General features: G+C 38.5%; 1 protein-coding gene and 1 long non-coding RNA gene across 4 annotated transcripts; one reads left to right on the top strand and one right to left on the bottom strand.

Moving 5' to 3' along the window:
- Positions 1-217: 217 nt before the first annotated feature.
- Positions 218-1,586, bottom strand: LOC127425255 (uncharacterized). Its single transcript, XR_007894593.1, has 3 exons — positions 1,389-1,586; positions 1,063-1,211; positions 218-410 (listed from the first exon to the last, which is right to left on the bottom strand). It is a non-coding gene; the product is annotated as an uncharacterized LOC127425255 (long non-coding RNA).
- A 7,756-nt stretch (positions 1,587-9,342) lies between these two features.
- LOC127425251 (transmembrane protein 42-like) lies at positions 9,343-18,910 on the top strand. 3 transcript variants are annotated; one of them, XR_007894591.1, is made up of 4 exons: positions 9,343-9,589; positions 10,664-10,810; positions 13,424-16,259; positions 16,337-18,910. XR_007894591.1 is itself a non-coding variant. In XM_051670999.1 (3 exons), the coding sequence occupies exons 1-3, from the start codon at positions 9,383-9,385 to the stop codon at positions 13,565-13,567; spliced, it is 498 nt and encodes a 165-aa protein (XP_051526959.1). In that variant the 5' UTR covers positions 9,343-9,382; the 3' UTR covers positions 13,568-18,910. The 3 variants fall into 3 exon arrangements, 1 of the variants encoding a protein (XP_051526959.1); XR_007894592.1 differs by having other exon boundaries at positions 16,414-18,910; XM_051670999.1 differs by having other exon boundaries at positions 13,424-18,910.
- The last annotated feature ends 484 nt before the right edge of the window (positions 18,911-19,394 follow it).

Consider the following 19,394-nt stretch of genomic DNA (forward strand, 5'->3'; position numbering starts at 1 on the left):
TATGAGCAGAGAGAGAGAAACAGAGAGAAACTAAAGTCTGAAGTCAAGCTCAGGTCAACTGCATTACTGCACAATAAGCCAAAGAAACCTGATTTTCACCTGGTGAAAATATATCTACACATAGGAATAATTCTCAGTCTTAAAACTGTAACATATATTTTGAGAACAGACAGATTTGGTGTGATCCAGATCTAATGCACTTCTGTGATCACTTATTTAATGCATTTGATTAAAGGGATAATTCACCCAAAAATGAAAATTCAGTCATTGTTTAAACTTAACTCACCCCTGTGTTGTTATAACCCTATATGACTTTCTTTCTTTTTATTTACACAAAGGGAGAAATTGTGAATAAATGTTGTGCTCAGTGATGTCATACAATGGCAGTTTATGGTGACCTCCTCTTCAAGCTTCAAAAGAACACAAAAGTATAATTCAGAAGTCTAATAAATTATTCCATGAGACCAGGGGCGTAGATTCCAGGGGGGATGAGGAGGTGGTAACCCCCCCTAATAATAAAAGCAAGCAAGTATAGCTTTCACCTAAATGTATGGTAGCCTATTTCTGTGTGTAATTCTTTCCTTTTTTTCTTGCTAACTGCATATTCAGTTATTGTGCACTAAAATATTACATGTTATATTGCATGCATATACAATGTAATTAACACAATTACAAAGGTATATAATGATGATTTGTGAGTTTTCGCTGCAAAAAACCCCCAAAAATGCCGCAAATTGCATTGCAAAATTTGAGAAAAGCCGCCGCAAATTCAGTCATTTTGGGCTGCAAAAATCAGGAAAAAGTGTTGCGAAATCCTGATGGAACTGATTGTTATGAAAGTATATGATAATGTTTGGTGAGAACAAGAGCATAGATTTGGCTTGAATATTGGGGGGGTTGCAGCATGAAGCATCTACATGTTTCCACTGGTTATGGTATAAATATTGGGGGGGTTGTACTTGCTTATTTGATTATTGGGGGGTTACCTACCCCTCTGGAAACTACGCCCTTGGGTGAGAAACAAAAAGAAATCTAATGTATTCAGTGAAAATGTTCACTGACCGTTGATCTCCTGTGTGCGTTCATGATAGGACACGAGAGCAACAGTTCATGCAGTCCCCTCACGACATTGGGGCGTTCAATCGATAACTCGTTTTGTTTATCTAAAAACAGGTCCTCCACAGCAATAGAGACAACAGAACACAACACAACTGCACACAAAACAGAGAACAGAACTTACTAAACATGTCTGAAGAGTTTGTAGTCCAAGAATTTATGCATTTCTACTGAAAAACTGTAAGAGTCAGATCGGTTCAGCTTAAACATTCAGATGTTCTTGAAAACTCTTTGATTTATCAGCAAGAGACAGAATGAAAACATGTATATACCTGTATGTCATGTCTTGATGATTGTGTTTGTTATAGCTGCAGTGATTCAGTGTTGTCAAATGCAGCAGGGATATTTTGGCATTCGTCCAGTGAAGCGTGTTGTCATTGACTTTATCTGATGTTAAACTGCACACTGGATGTGATGGAGCCAATATTAGGCTGAACTTGCTCACAGTGAAAGTTGTTCCAGCTGAGAGGGTCCTGTCAAACTAGGCTCCCTGTATAAATCTGGATCCCTAAGAGCAGTTTTACAAGAAATATGTCACAGTTCTGCCTCCACACACTGACTGAAGCCTCTTAAACACAGAGAGAATAAAACTCCAGGATGCTTTTACAGAAGTCCAGAACAATATAGTAAATCTGTAGATTACAGTTGAGACGGACGGACGGACGGACAGATAGATATATAGATAGATAGACAGACATACAGACAAATGGAAAGATAGACAGACAGACGGACGGACAAATGGAAAGATAGAACGATAGATAGACAGACAGACAGATGGACAGACAGACAGACAGACAGACGAATGGAAAGATAGGACGATAGATAGACAGACAGATGGATGGACGGACGGATGGACGGACGGACCGGCAAACAGACAGAGAGACAGACAGACAGACAAATAGATAGATAGACAGACAGACAGACAGACAGACAGACAGACAGACAGACAAACAGAAGGACGAATGGAAAGATAGATAGACAGACAGACAGACAGACAGACAGACAGACAAACAGAAGGACAAATGGAAAGATAGATAGACAGACAGACAGACAGACAGATAGATAGACAGACAGACAGAAGGACAAATGGATGGAAGGAAGGATGGATGGACGGACGGACGGACCGGCAAACAGACAGAGAGACAGACAGACAGACAGACAGACAGACAGACAGATAGATAGATAGACAGACAGAAGGACAAATGGATGGAAGGATGGATGGATGGACAAACGGATGGACCGGCAAACAGACAGAGAGACAGACAGACAGACAGACAGACAGATAGATAGATAGATAGATAGATAGATAGATAGATAGATAGACAGACAAACAGAAGGACGAATGGAAAGATAGATAGACAGACAGATAGACAGACAGACAGAAGGACAAATGGATGGAAGGAAGGATGGATGGACGGACGGACGGACCGGCAAACAGACAGACAGACAGACAGACAGATAGATAGATAGATAGATAGATAGATAGATAGATAGATAGATAGACAGACAGGCAGACAGACAGACAGACAAACAGAAGGACGAATGGATGGAAGGAAGGATGGATGGACGGACAGACGGATGGACCGGCAAACAGACAGACAGACAGACAGATAGATAGATAGATAGATAGATAGATAGATAGACAGACAGACAGACAGACAGACAGACAAACAGAAGGACGAATGGAAAGATAGATAGACAGACAGACAGATAGATAGACAGACAGACAGATGGACAAATGGATGGATGGATGTATGGATGGATGGACGGACGGACAGACGGACGGACAGGCAGGCAGACAGACAGACAGATAGATAGATAGATAGATAGATAGATAGATAGATAGATAGATAGATAGATTTAATTAACTCTAAGCTAATTAATTCACTATATGATTTTCACGCATTCAGAAAGGAGAAATGTTCACATAAGAGGCCAATTATCTTCCTCGTTGGGCCGGGACTGTGACCTCTGATGACCTTTAATTGGTTCTGTCTGTTGTTCATTGAAAGTTCTCTCAACTCAAGCTGTTGAAGTTTTTTCATAGTCAGATCGAGGACCGTAACCACAATATACTTTGAGGGGAACCAAGCCCCCCACCCCCAATAATTGATATCCTTGTTGCTGTTCTGCTGCAGTCCATTATGTGCTGCTGTATAATTATCATTAAGTTGTTGCAGGAATAACATAATGGTTTAAAATAGTTGAATTTGTATCACGCTCAGTAGTCTAACACCACTTGTCAATGTCATTTGAGATTAAATCGATGAAGGTGTGACTCAGATTTAAGAAGCTGAGCAGGGACTTCGTGGGTTATTCCAGCGCCGCGCTATTTTATGCTCTTGGAACATAAACATAGATATTTTAAGCAGCCCGATAGAATAACAGTTTATAGTGAGCAGCAGCTGTCAAGCTTCATAAAGGACAAATAAATCCTTATTAAAGGTTCAGTATAAAGACATCATAACAGTAGTCCATATGACTCGTGCATTATATTCCAAGCTTTCTGGGGCCATAGGAAAGCTTAGTGTTATATGGACTACTTTTTTATATGGAAAAGAGCAGCATTAGGATTCTTGAAGAAAAGATTGTGTTAAGATTCTTCTGGGGGGGGAAAAAACACAATGAGGGACAACTTGAGTGCAGTAAATACTGTAATTTGTGTATTTTCTTTTTGCTAGCCAGCAGACACAGTCATGTTATTTTACAGGTACATCAGTGATGTAAAGAAATTCTAATTATATTCATCTTTTCTTTGAGGCAGCACAACAAAGAAAGAAATAATGACTGAAACAGGCAAATTGCTAGCAATGCAGACACAGTGTTTGTCTTGTACTGTGTGAACTTAAAAATACATGTATCTTTTAAAAAAGATATGTTCAAGGCATGGTTACGGCCTTGCTCAGATCTGTTCTATCTTCTTGTTGCTGTCATTGTTCAGAGTATTACTGTGCTAATGAGAAGGGGAATAAAAGAGTTAGACTCTCTGTTCGGTGACCTCTGGAGAGATCTGGAAGAACTTCTGAGATTGCTAATGAAGAATACGTGCCGCTGATGGCCTTAAACGAATTCTCTGTGCAGCATGATGCGATGGTTAGAGGTTCCATTATCTATTTGAGGATACTAGTGTGCATGATAAAGGAGATTTGCAGATGGATATACTGCTGTCTTTCACCACAATCAAAGCGTTTGTGGTCGCTGGTGGTGCTTACGGATCCAAGTCAAAAGAGTCCACCTCCAATACCAAACACCACTTACAAATGTGCCTTAAAAGTGCACAAGGAAGCAGTCAAACAGTAAACTCTAGCATCCTCTAGTGGCCTCAAAACTACTAAACACACATGTTCTTTTGTTTTAAAAGATGTCTTTGGTTGCACATCAGATCATTTCCTGTTTTTACTTTAATCCGACTGAACCTCCTTTAAATCCTTCAGTAAACAGAGAACTGGAAAACAACACTGAGCTCGTGAATTATAGCTCATTCCCATAGGTGCACATCCCTTAGGTTAAAACAAAACCATTTCCTTTACAGTAAATGACATTGGATCAGTTTGTTGAAGAGAATGAGCCAATAAGATATGACTCAACCAAGAGCAGTTTCCTGTCTCGCTCTCTCTCTCCTAATAATGTCGAAAAAGGTCATGAGGACATCTCATTAGAATTAATTCGCTCCTGCCTTCCATGAACAAAACTCTGAGAATTTCAGTGGAATTTCTTAAAACTGACAAAACCTATTTTAACATATTATTATCATCCTAATTGAAAATAGAGTATATTTTAAGACATGGTATCATGGCAATACCATAGGTAATTTTCGACTCTACAATGGTAACGCCATCAAATTCTAGTATGTTGTACTAATTGTATATATTATGAATATTCATAGATTGTTACAACATATTAAAAAAAAATAATGGGGGGGGGGGGGGGTCATATTTGCATACTGATCTTACTGATCTAACCGCTGTCACTATTTTGCATTATGCAAGCAGGGCAAACCCTATGTGCTTGCTTAACCCTTAACCACTATTCCGGTCATTTTTGACCCGAATAATTTTTGTGTTGTTAATAAAAACATTTTCCTCATCTGAGTGGTACAAGGCTTAGGGTCTTGTCCTACAGATGCCATCTGAATTAACAAAAAAAAATTGGGATTTGATTCGATAAATCTAAGTGGTTGTAAAAAAGTGTAACACTCATCGTGTTTGGGTCAAATTTGACCCGCCATAGGAAATGAATGGGTGAGACTATAACACAGAGCAATTTGTTTTACATTTCTCAAATAAAAATAAATCTGCCTCAATGTAGAACACACACAACACGCACACGTTTGTTTGACTATATTAATGATGACATCTCATAGACTTCCACTGATTTCACTTTTATTTATTTATTTTCATTTATTTCCTTATATTGACAAACAATTGTTTTAATAAAGTCTAAATATATATCCAATGCATAACTGGTGATAAAACAACATCACTTTCAAAACACTGGATTTAAAGGAACGGCGGTGAATCTGGAGGTGGAACTCTTCTCAACTGTAAGCACTATACAGTATATACCAAGATAATTGTTAATAGTGCTCAAATGGTGCTTGTTTAACAAAACCAAAGCAGATTGTTTTTGTGGTTGTTGTTATTACATCATATATTCAGGTCATGAGATGATGCCAATGTCCCCGAATGAAGTATGTCCGCAATATATATACTACTTGCATGCATACCTAAAAGTTTTGCCGACAAATACAGTATGTACATCCTTCATCAAATATGGTACATACTGTGACAGTACACGGTTTAGGATGCAACAACAGTCACGCTATTCTCATACTAAATTATTTAAAAAATATATACAAAGACAGATGCATGATTGGGGTGGGGTGAGGGATAAATCACCCCCTTCACAGCATTGTGGGGGATGTGCCCCCCATCCCCCCAGTCAGGGGTGGACTGGCCATTGGGAGCACCGGGTATTTTCCCGGTGGGCCACTGGGTAATTTGGGCTGGCCTGCTGCTGCGCACGTACTGGCTCGTCCTACAGGCGATATAGGCGGCCAGCCTGGGCTCCAACATGCCCGCGTGGACCTCATAACAAGCTAAACTGTAATAAACTCAGCAAGACAAGCCAATACAGTGGCTTTTAATTTTAAATAATGTTATGACATTTATTTTGAAAATGCTTATACATCAGAGGGCATATCCGTATGAGCACATCAACTCCGTACCTCGCATGTACCTCATTATTTGATATGCAAATCACAATAATGGTGACAACCAAAAACAACGTATTAAGTTTTTTCATGACTTATTTTCTGCATTTTTATCAGGCGTGAGCATTATTCAGCAAGCCGCACTTCAGCTCCCTGTGGTATTAATACATTATGCAAATGACTATGTAGTGCTAATAGCTTTACTATTTGCAGATTTTATATATGCTGCTGTTATTGTATTTGTTGTAACTTGCAGTTATTTGTCATTTAGTGATTATTCAGAGCTCATCTTACTTAATATGTTGTTTTTGGTTTTCATGCATTCAGTTGCACCATTATTGTGATTTGCATATCAAATAATGAGGTACATGCGAGGTACGGAGTTGATGCGCTCATACAGATATGCCCTCTGATGTATAAGCAATTTCAAAATAAAAGTCATAACATTATTTAAAATTAAAAGCCACTGTATTGGCTTGTCTTGCAGACAATGGTGACAACCAAAAACAACATATTAAGTAAGATGAGCTCTGAATAATCACTAAATGACAAATAACTGCAAGTTACAACAAATACAATAACAGCAGCATATATAAAATCTGCAAACAGTAAAGCTATTAGCAGTACATAGTCATTTGCATAATGTATTAATACCACAGGGAGCTGAAGTGCGGCTTGCTGAATAATGCTCACGCCTGATAAAAATGCAGAAAATAAGTCATGAAAAATATTACTTTGTGGCTAACTGAGTCTTAATTTGTTTAAAGGATAGCAGAAACAGCACTTGTCAAAGCATTGGGCATTTCATATTTTCTCAAGAATAATCTGTGGAAGGAATTAAAACACTGCAGATATAAAGATGCAACAAACTCACATAGAGGGAAAATATGAGCAATTAATCTACAAAATATCTGCAAAGTGTCCTGCTGTGTTCATCTAACTATTTTACAACATTTTATGATCTTGTATAGCTATATATACATATATAATATATTATTATTATATTTGTTGTTTCCACAACCTCATATTAACTAAGACAATAGTTTATTTGCACTTCTAGAAAAAAGTTGAAAGGTGATTAAGATCTTTAAAAACTTTGAAGAAATGACTTGTCACAGCAGATAAATACACTTTCCCTTGTACTTTCATGTACATTTGAACCTAACATCTGTATGTTGGGAAAAAAGTTTTCTGACATGTTATTTGTCTGATCTAGTACTTATTTTTAGTGCTTTCTCTAAAAAAAATCACTTCTCACATTTACAGTGGTTTTATATGTTTTAAACTTATGACAAAATTTGCACTGGTGGGGCCTGTTGTCATGATGAGCAGTCAAGAGAAATGTCTTTTTTTCAACACAAAAATTTGAAATTGAGCTGGAAAATTAAATCAATGAGCCGGTGTGTTATGGTGTGGTGTGTTGCGGGCCGGGTTTGGTGGGCCGCTCTGGGCCATAAAGTCCAGGGTCAATTTTTTAGTCCTAGTCCGCCCCTGCCCCCATTCTATGCCAATGTATGTAGATAAGATAGGTCTACCTACTACAGAAAGGGTGGTATACTGTATTAGGCCATATAAGCAGTGCTGGGTAGTAACGGATTACATGTAATCTGGATTGCATAATCAGGGGGCAGTGGTGGCTTGGCGGTTAAGACTCTGGGTTACTGACTAGATGGTCAGGGGTTCAAGCCCCAGCACCTCCAAGATGCCACTGTTGGGCCCTTGAGCAAGGCCCTTGACCCTATCTGCTCCAGGGGCGCTGTATCGTGGCTGTATCATGGCTGACCCTGTGCTGTGACCCCAGCTTGGCTGGGATATGTGAAAATGGGGGCAGTCCTGGCTCAGTGGTTAAGGCTCTGGGTTACTGATCAGAAGGTTGGGGGTTCAAACCCCAGCACCGCCAAGATGCCACTGTTGGGCCCTTGAGCAAGGCCCTTGCTGTATCATGGCTGACCCTGCACTCTGACCCCAGCTTAGCTGGGATATGTGAAAAAAAAAAAGAATTTCACTGTATATGTGCAAATGTATAAAGTGTGATAAATAAATATAATTATAAATTATTATAAAAATCAAGTACTTGTAATTAGTTTACAGTTAATGTGTTGTAGATTACTTGATTCCATACTAATCAGGCAAAGTATACTAAAGTATAATAACAAAGTATAATTGTTCAAAATGTATTGATCCCTCTAATTCTTCTTTCTATCAAATACTTTTTAAAAGCCTAATACTAGCATTTGTAATGCCAAAATTGCCAGAGTAAGAACGTTTTACGTGCCTTTTTTTATCGTACTAAGAAATAGACAAGAAGCAATTAAAAAACACACACACACACACATTAAATTAATTCTCATATTTCGATCCATTAAGCAAGTTTTGGATTTAATAAGAAAACTTTATGTCAAAATGTTACCATTTTACTCCTGGAGTCACGAGTTCGAATCCAGGGTGTGCTGAGTGACTCCAGCCAGGTCTCCTAACCAACCAAATTGGCCTGGTTGCTAGGGAGGGTATAGTCACATGGGGTAACCTCCTCGTGGTCGTGATTAGTGGTTCTCGCTCTCAATGGGGCGTGTGGTAAGTTGTGCGTGGATCGTGGAGAGTAGCATGAGCCTCCACATGCTGTGAGTCTCCGCGGTGTCATGCACAACGAGTCACGTGATAAGATGCGCGAATTGACGGTCTCAGAAGCGGATCCAACTGAGACTTGTCCTCCAGCACGAGGACCTACTAAGTAGTGGGAATTGGGCATTCCAAATTGGGAGAAAAGGGGATAAAAAATAAATAAATGAACTGCATCAGAAGTAATAAAAAAGTAATCCAAAAGAAATCAGATTAGATTACCTCAAAACGTTACTGACTACAATTTTAGTCGTAATTTGTAATCTGTACCAAATTACAAATCAGAAGTAATCTACCCCAGAACTGCATGTTAGTGAGTGATGGGTAATAAACTACTGTTCCCAGAATGCATCTCAAGTTTTTCCTCACAGTGATGATGCTGATGGAGTGTTTTCATTGGCGTGCAGCATCACACACACATACAGATGAGACGAAATGATTAGGTTAAGTTATGAGCTGATCGTCATGTTTCCCGGGGTTTTGTACGCGCTGCTGGCGGGGTTTCTCGGTGCCGTCGCGTCCTCATCCGCCAAACTGTCACTCGGTACCGATTATCTGAAGGGCGTGTGTGAGACGGGACTGCGGACATGGGGCGAGCAGAGGAAATTCAGACCAGAGAACGAGACCACCGCCTGTGACTCGGTGAGTGTCAGTTATTAATGGGACGAGACGAAGATCGAGTGTTCAGCATCAGTACCAGAACCGCATCCCAACATCATCATCTGTTTCAACATAACGGGTCTTAACACATGTCTACAGGGAGATGATGATGATGATGATGATGATGATGATGGTGTTACGTGACAGCCACATATGACCTTCAAGGCCAAGAGCACATATCATCCTCCTTCCACTGCTAATTCATTATGAGTCAATAACGTCATGCTCTTTTTGTGTCTGGATCTACTACATTAAATTCACCTCTTCAATAATGAACCAGTTTTAAATGTCTAAACAAAAAAATAACTTTTAAAATAATATTGAGTAAAAGAAAATGTCCAGAGATTATTATAAGGCTGATATTATTTAATCATAATATATATATATATATATATATATATATATATATATATATATATATATATATATATATATATATATATATTCTATTAATCAAATTATTAAAATGTTAAATTAAAATGTATTTCAAATATTATTTATTTGTAATTTTGTATGATACATTTTTATTTTTAAAATTATTTTCACTATTATTTAAAATAAACGCCATTACATTAGGTCTCTTTAAAATATCTGGTAATAATCATAAATTGTTATGACTTTTTAATTAATGACAGGGTTAATTAATGGTATGTCTCCAGAAAAAATAAAATTAAAAAAAATGTTAACATTTTTTGAAAACGTAAAAAACAAATTATGACTTGAAGGTTAAACCACTAAATATTTTTTAGTCATTAAATCAGAATTTATGTTGAATTTTATGAATGTTTTTCAAAAAAACATTAACCCAGCATTAATTCAAATATTGCACTAATAAGAGCTAATAAAAACTAGATTTCTTGTAACCCTAATCTTAGACATCCTTAGCTTCCAGTATTAATTGAGCATTAATATTACACAGCAAATGTTCATTTATTTGAAATCCCATTATTGTGCAGAATGAGACATTTATGGCCACTGAATATTGCAGTAAGTGATCTGTAATTGAAAATTAATCTGCCTCACTTTATTCTGTGTGTGTGTGTGTGTGTGTGTCAGTTACACATCCCGCTCAGACTGCTGTGTGGTGGTCTGCTGTTCACCTGTAACGCTGTGATGTGGACGTTCCTGGCGAAAGCTCTCCGCAGCTCATGTTCATCCACCCGCACCACTGTGACCACCACTGCATCCAACTTCATCTCCTCTGTGAGTGTCAGCAGCTTCACTTCATATGAAGCATTAACACGTGTCCTTGTAGAAGGAGACCAGGATTACAATTAAAAGAACACAAAAAGTCTTTATAAAAGTACACTTAATTCTGCATATTGTGTAAAGAACGTTTCAACAGTGTGACTTCATTAAAGGCTGAAACTTTTTGTTCAGACAAATACTTTTTCTTTAAGAATGTGTGTTTGGGGGACCTGGGTATCTCAGCGAGTATTGATGCTGACTACCACACCTGTGCTGAGTGACTCCAGCCAGGTCTCCTAAGCAACCAAATTGGCCCGGTTGCTAGGGAGGGTAGAGTCACATGGGGTAACCTCCTCATGGTCGCTATAATGTGGTTCTCGCTCTCAGTGGAGTGTGTGGTGAGTTGGGCGCGGATGCCGCGGAGAATAGCGTGAAGCCTCCACATGCGCTACGTCTCCACGGTAACGCGCTCAACAAGCCACGTGATAAGATGCGTGGATTGACGATCTCAGACGCGGAGGCAACTGAGATTCGCCCTCCACCACCCGGATTGAGGCGAGTCACTACGCCACCAGTGTTTGGGTCAATGACATGGTGCTATTTTTTCTACCAGTCCTATTAACATTCAAAAATATAAAAAAAATGCAATTCAAACAAAACAGATAATACAGCTTGAATACACATCTACTATGATGATTCAAAGTCATTTTAATATTTTTCTGGAACTCAAAAATGTGTAAGTGATGCAACCATTCATAGACAGTAAAATAAATAAATTAAAAAAGACTCATTAAAGTTGAAATTCTTGAAAAAAGAAATGTTGGCATAAGTAGTTTGGAGTAATCTTTTATTATTATTTCTTAAAATAAATAAAAAGCAGTGAAACAGCTTTGTTTTTAAATATGATTAATATTTCAAAAACTTTTGTCCGCCAAGTCAAAGTCATGTGGTGAAACATGCAGGTTGCCATTCTGTTGTCGTGTGATAAAAACAACCACAAAACAGAGAGGGACCAAAAAATGTGAGAACTTTTTAACAAAATATCAGATATGTTGTCATTTTTATGAAAAGGCACATCTTTTCAGGTCAAATCAACTTACCCTTATAAAACGTGTAAAAAAATATTTTTTTACCTTGAAAAATGTGTGTGAAAACTTTTTTTAAATTAATGATTAAGTTGTGTACACTCATGTGTGTTCAAGGTACAGTGAAACATTTTAATACCTTTTATGGTACACCACATGGCATATTTAGTCAACCGGTGGGCCTGCGGAGAAAAAACAATTATCAAACTATTAATAATTACAGTTTTGACCAACACAAAGGTAGAAGCTCTAATTTCCAATGCATGTTGGCATTATGACCAAAACTGAACAAGTGCTTTGATATTAACACAAATCAGAAGTGTTCCGTTTTAATCATTTATTAATAATGTTGCACTGCACATATTATTGTAATCGATAAAAACATGAAACTGATCAAATATCCATGTGTCATATGTTGTTGGAAAGCTCTCAAAGAGTAGAATACAACCAGCCTATTTGTTGCTTATAGGCCACGTTTTCACTTATAACTTCATAAAAATTAAAGGAACATAAAATATGACATATCATTACTTAGAGGAGGTGATTATCTTTCAAACGAGCCCACACACAAGGTAATCGGATGCATAGATCATTAGATAATCCACATGAAGCACAATGTGCACACAGCACATAATGTGCTTTCTGGCTAAAAACACGTTAGCATCCAGATCAGATGACTTCATCAAAAATAATGTAGTACGTTGTCCAGCATCATGGAACGCTAAACCACTCGTATTAGGATTCAGATCGCTGCAACCAGAGGTGGAAGTCATCCAAATATGGGCAGAGAAGATCATTCACTCTAATTACATATGGCCACCACTAGATGGTGCTAAGTACATGACACACACTCAATGATGACTCAAATGACACAGAATGGAACTGAATGAGATCTCATTACTCATGCCTGCATGCTTTGGAGAGAGAGCATATCTTTTGTGTAATTGTTGTGTAATTAGTACTTATGTACAATTATTATGTTTTATTTGTTTGGAGAAGCTTTTGGACACTTGGATAAATTATGTTTGTAATGCTATAACTTTTGATTGCTTTGTCATATCAACACAAAATTTTACCCAGTTATTGGTAATATGATTGGGAATAAAACAAGTGTTTTCCGGAGCTACGTTATTTACATCCATATATATTGTAAAATCAGAAAAATAAGAAAAAAGTATCAAGAGTCTCAGAATGTATCATAACCCTATATCATTAAAAAATGATACCAAACACTTGACCCTCCTTGATTTTTGTTTGTTTGTCGAATGAGAAGCCTTTAATTTTGGTTATGCCACTGAAACAAGAAATCTTTAAAAACACCTTCAGAGCTTAAAGGGTTAAATCAACTTTTTGTATAAAATGTTAGAAATGTTTTTCAAAAATGTATAAAACTAACATGGACACAAAGATTACATTCCTACAAACCTGACAGGTGTTTTAATGTAGATTTTTAAAACATGTTGAATTTTTATCATCTTGGGCATGCTGCAAGGGTTTAGTGTTTTTCTGTACAACGTTTTGCTTTGTTTTGTGTTTTTGACAGGCATTTCTGGGGCAGCTGATATTCGGTGAGACACACATGGCTCTGTGGTGGGTGGGCATCTCTCTCACTCTCTCTGGTCTACTGGTGCTACATCACACGTCTCCCAATCTCACCCAATCACACGGCAGCAAGAGAGACGACTGAACGCTCACAAACATGTTAACATGCATGATGCACACATTGTGAACAATGACACTTACCTGTAGAGAAGCATTTGTTCGATTAATTCCTTGTGCTTTATAAACGTATTATTACTATTTGGGTCCAACTCCTCTGAGACACACAAACCTCTTTACAGTTTTTTATTTTCTTGCTTCAGTGCAGCAGTGTTGCTCTAATGTTTGAGGATTCATATAAAAATAGAGTGCTTGAAATGTTCATGCAGCTGTTAAATCTCAGTTCTTACCAAAGATCTAAATATTGAATTAACTGGTGCATTAACTTAAATCACTGTTAATGTGAATGGTGAATTTCACTGAGACCATGACCGGGTTATTTTTCACTTCAAAATCAAAGGAAAGAAGAAAGAAAATATACAAGTAAAAATTAAAACCTATTTTAGGACCATTACAATCAAGTCATTATTTTCAGGACAATTAAGGACATTTTCCTTCAATAATCTCATTTGATTTATTTAATAATTATGTTATACGATAATGAAAATCATCGTATCTGGATGCAATGATAAATTAAATATATACTCATAATCATGACAATAATGTCACAATCCATGTTGGATGTAATCTGATTACAAAGTAAGTATTTACTTAAGACAAAAAGTAGTTTATCCGTTACAATAATTAATTCTTGTAATCAAATTACAGCTACTTTCAGTTAAGTTAATAACTTTTAAATATATTACTTACATTACACATATTTCTAAAATAACTTTATTTATTTAGAAAGCATTTAATTATGTTCATGTGTACATCTGTTGGTGTTTCTGCCAAAGAAATTATAGAAATTATAAAATAGAAATTATTTTAAATTCATTGAGCTGAAAAACAAAAAGTAGAAAGTAACTTTAAAGTCAAGTAATTAGTAATGTGATTACTTTCCCATGAAGTAATAACTAATAATTAATCTAAAATACAATTTTACAGAAGTAATTAGTCATTTGTGTTGGATTACTATTTCATAGTTACAATTGTCACAGTGCACCAAAATCTTGATTTTCTTCTTTCAATTGAATTTGTGGTCAAATATGAGTCATAAATGTTCTTGGCTTCATGGCTTCACAGGCTTTTATTGGCCAGGTACTCTGAAAGTTACTGACATAGAAAACAAATCAATATTATTAAAATCCAAATAATATTTGAAGAAGCGTTTTTCACTCTTTACTCAAGAGCAATAAAGTTCCTATTTGATTTGATCAGAAATATACACATTAATCTCAATAAATAAGGCAAGTCTCTGGCCTGCATTTCCAGTTCTAATTACAGCTGCTTGAATATTCAATCGGACTATTTTGATGCTTCATGCCCTCAGTGACATCACTTCCTTTAACTTGTGCCTTAGTTTCCCATGAGCAGAAAGGGTCAGACTTTCACAAACATTCATAGCACTGTGAGCACAGCATACAGCGTTGGGTTGTGCAATAATTATATTGTTTTATGGAAGATGCTTCTCTGATATATGCCACATACTGTATCTTATGCATGCAAGCATTAGTGATGTAAGAGCAAAGACACTTCCTGTAGCTGTATGAATGAAAACAGACCACATCCTGTCCTTCAGCCTGTCTACAGACACTGATTGAGAAGTTACTAGGAGATTTGTGCACTGAAGCATGTATGTGTATTGTGAAAGTAAATAGGGTTAATTCTGATTTCATGTTGACTTTAAGGTGTTAAAGCAGCATTTTGAACCCTGGCAGCTATTCTTTGCTGGTCCAAGGTGGCCCGAGTGAGCTTAAAAATAGATGGTGTACCAGGTTTAAACCATCTAGACCAGCTCAGACCAGCTAGAAACCAAAAAGCTGGTTTTACACTGGATTTTCCTGCATTAAAGCAGTTCTTGCAGATTGTAAAGATGAGAGTGGGCTGAAGGACGCTGGTTAAGGTGATGTACTTCCAGTTAATCTCTTCTTCCTGTGTGCTGAGTCTCGGTTGGGTGTGCAAGACTCATAGAGCAGCTAAATGACAGATCTAATGAAATAAAGATGGACTGATGCGGTGCAGCCGCCGCATGAGAGTCTTCCTCAGTCCAACATAATGTGAACATATCATAACGTACCTGGCAATGTGAAGCTGTTTTTAGCAGATATTTCTGCTTTGGTTTCCTCAAGTCAATGTTTCATGTTGAAAGCATCTGTCCTGTTGTGTTTTATTGTTGATATAGTTGTCATTAACACATTAAAATTAAGCAAAATATGTATTAAAGAGGTAATGTACAGTCAGGCAAAATAATCCTTATATAATCCATATCCTTATACCAAATAATAAATAAACGGATATTTGATTCGATTTATTATCTAAAATACAGTAATTGAAATATTTTTATCATATCAAAATAATTAAATCAAATCAAACCGAATTGTGACCAAATTTTTTACTTAAATACAAAATAAAGGGGAAAACTCAACCAAAACTCCCACAGGGGTGAAAACAAACATAAACAACCCCATAGGGGAAAAAGTTAATCCAGGGATGGGGCAGAATGCAGTGGGAAACAGGACCAACCGGACAGGGATGGGATGAAGAACAGCACCAACAAACAGGCAAGACTGACTAACTAGACCGACTGGAGACACAAGACCTGTGTGAGCACAGGCAGTGACAGGGGAATGACCTCCGTGGTCGTGGGCACTGGCAGTGACAGGGGAGCGACCTCCGTGGTCGTGGGCACTGGCAGTGACAGGGAGCGACCTCCGTGGTCGTGGGCACTGGCAGTGACAGGGGAGTGACCTCCGAGGTCGTGGGCACTGGCAGTGACAGGGAGCGACCTCCGTGGTCGTGGGCACTGGCAGTGACAGGGGAGTGACCTCCAAGGTCGTGGGCACTGGCAGTGACAGGGGAGTGACCTCCGTGGTCGTGGGAACTGGCAGTGACAGGGGAGCGACCTCCGTGGTCGTGGGCACTGGCAGTGACAGGGGAGTGACCTCCGAGGTCGTGGGCACTGGCAGTGACAGGGAGCGACCTCCGTGGCCGGGAGCACTGGCAGTGACAGGGAGCAACCTCCGTGGTCGTGGGCAGTGACAGGGAAATGGACTCCATGGCTGTAAGCGCAGGCAGCAACTGGGGAATGGCCTCCGTGGCCGGGAGCACTGGCAGTGACTGGGGAACGGCCTCCGTGGCCGGAGCGTTCGCAGTGACTGGGGAGTAGGAGCTGTTCTCCTCCTCTTTTGGGCGGCCGGGAGCACTGCTGTGGAAATGGCCTTCATGACCGAGGACGATGGCACTAGGGTGGCCGAGGCTTCAGGCGGTGGCTCGTTGACCGTGACAGACATGGGCGCTGACTCATTGACCTTGGCAGGCGTGGGCGCTGGCCGTGGCAGGCATGGGCGTTGGCAGCAGCTGGGGAACGCCCTCTGTGGCCGTGGAGGCTGGCAGGACTGAGGAGAAAGGTGCCCTCCTCATCTTCTGGGTGGAGAGGGGCACTGCTGCTGTAGCAGCCTCTGCCTCCTGGCCGTCAGCAGCAGTGGGCTCGGCTGAGGCCTCCACTGTGTAGGGGGTGCCCTTGTCCTCGGGTTGGGATGAGGAATGGCACAGGCTGAAACAAACTCCTCCCATTTCATATCCTGCCTGATTGCCTAGAGAAAACCTCCAACCTCATCCCGATCTGGGACCCAAGATCGTTTGTTCAGACCTGCCCAAAAGAGATCGATTAGGCAGGGCTGATCGTATCCCAGACCTGAGGACAATGATAAAAACTCTAAGGCATACCCCCATATGGACTTGTCCTCCTGCCATACCATGCGCAGTCTCCTTACACACTCAGCGCACTGGTGGGCAGGAGAACCAGTCTGGAAAAAAAAAACTCTGCTGGGTCCATTTGGGCCAGTTCGTTCTGTCAGAGAATGCAGAACCTCAGCACAACATGAGGACAGCGACCCGGGCACGCAACGCAATGCGAGTGTGATGCGAGGTGCACCCGCAGTTTTGGACCTAGAGCGCATTGGGAATTGGGCATGCCAATTGGGGAGAAAATTATTTAAGTTGCAATGTACATTTGTTCAAAGCCCCTGACTTAATTTATATTTAAAATTTAAGTCTTTTGTTTCTTTATAGGAAAACCCGATTTTAAAAGAACCAATAACCGATTAAGTAGAAAAGTGTAAATATCTGTTAAAAATATCAGTTAAACCAATTATCGGCTTATTTCTAGTTTAGAGGTTAATATTGAATTAAGGTCAAAGTTGCAGTCAAATTCACACAAATCTAAAATACAGTAATTGACCAATTTGTATCATATACAAATAATAAAAACAAATCGAACCGAATTGTGACTTTGTGATGCATTGCATCATTTAGCAAAGAATCGTGATCACATCGAATCATAATCAGGACAAATACCCTCTAGTTTTAATGATAGTGTAACAGACTAACAGTTGTTTATCAGAATTTGTTGTTGAATATCAGTTGCTGTTTACAGTCGAGATCGACCGATATTGGTTTTAATGACCGATACAATACTGATTATTTTTGCGTTTAAGTGTCCGATCACCAATAGGCATAACCGACTTTTAATCCTTGTTCTATTTCTACTTTAAGGCACAATAACAACTTAATCAATTATTACTCTGAAGGCGAATAGCCTACTTTACAAAATTAATACTGCGCACAGTCTACAAAGGATTAATTTAAAGTATTTTAAGTTGCAATATACACTTTTTCAAAGCCCTGGACTTAATTTATATTTAAAAGTTCAAGTCTTCAAGTTTCTTTATAGGAAAACACGATTTTGAAAGAACCAATTAAGTGGAAACGTGTAAATATCGGTTAAAAATGTCGGTTAAACCGATTATCGGTTTATCTAGTTTAGAAGTTAATATCGAATTAAGGCCAAAGTCACATAAATCTGAACAAGGACACTTCATTTAAACTTTAAAAACTGTTACCATAGTAACTTGTGCAAGTTAATTTGGGGGCATTTTTTCTATTATTAGCATTTACTAATTCTTTCATATCTGGAGTTGTTCACCACTATATTATTGGGGACCAAATCAAAATAAAATCATAATTGACTGTAAATATTCTGGTCTGGGCCTGTATTTAAACCTTTGGCTTTGAGTCCAAATTTAAGAGAGTAAATTAACGAATAAATAAAATCAGGGGCTGCAAGTAACATCATACGTTCTTGTAATGTTGAGGAAAATCTGTTGTTACTCTGATGGACTCATTTGTCCTCATTTAACCGTAGAATTGAGTGTCCGTTGTCACATTTATACATGTGTAAATAGTTTTCTTATTTAATGGACAAAAATAAAGCATCTAAATGAAATTATACTACAATGATGATTCATTAAACTACAATGGATGTAAAGCAGCAGTGTTTGAATGATTGGTTGTTTTCAGTGTCAGACTTTGAATCTGTTGACATATTTCATGAACTGCACAAGACGAGAGAGGAGAAAAACACACAGATGTAAAAACAAAGAGAAATTTATTGAATAGCAATCATTGAGATTTATATTTAAAATACATGCACATCGTAAAAAGATTCAATACATAGAAAGAGGGTGAAAGAATGTGCAAAGAAAATAGAAAAGGCCTGTAAACAGTACTGATGTGTGCGGTGACTTCTCTGTGATTGACAGCTCAACACCGTCTCTCATGCTTCGCCCATGAAACTTTACCTGTGGAGACTCGTATCTCAATAATGATCAACCAGCAAAATCACTTTACACAACAACACTATGAAATCTATTCAATCTTGTTTCAGGGGTGAGCAGCAACATCAGGCTGGCAGATTTGGGCCGTTCCAGCACTGGATACTAGACAGGGTTAGTTGTGTCACCTGATCACATGAC

The sequence above is a fragment of the Myxocyprinus asiaticus genome, chromosome 34 (genome assembly GCF_019703515.2).
Source record: "Myxocyprinus asiaticus isolate MX2 ecotype Aquarium Trade chromosome 34, UBuf_Myxa_2, whole genome shotgun sequence".
Classification (NCBI taxonomy): Eukaryota; Metazoa; Chordata; class Actinopteri; order Cypriniformes; family Catostomidae; genus Myxocyprinus; species Myxocyprinus asiaticus.

What these genes read in the sequence shown, in the direction of transcription:
- LOC127425251 (XM_051670999.1), top strand. Translation starts at nt 9,383, where the DNA reads ATGATTAGGTTAAGTTATGAGCTGATCGTCATGTTTCCCGGGGTTTTG. An exon ending in AGACCACCGCCTGTGACTCG is followed by an intron (nt 9,590 to 10,663) that starts GTGAGTGTCAGT and finishes TGTGTGTGTCAG; the next exon opens with TTACACATCCCGCTCAGACT. An exon ending in CATCCAACTTCATCTCCTCT is followed by an intron (nt 10,811 to 13,423) that starts GTGAGTGTCAGC and finishes TGTTTTTGACAG; the next exon opens with GCATTTCTGGGGCAGCTGAT.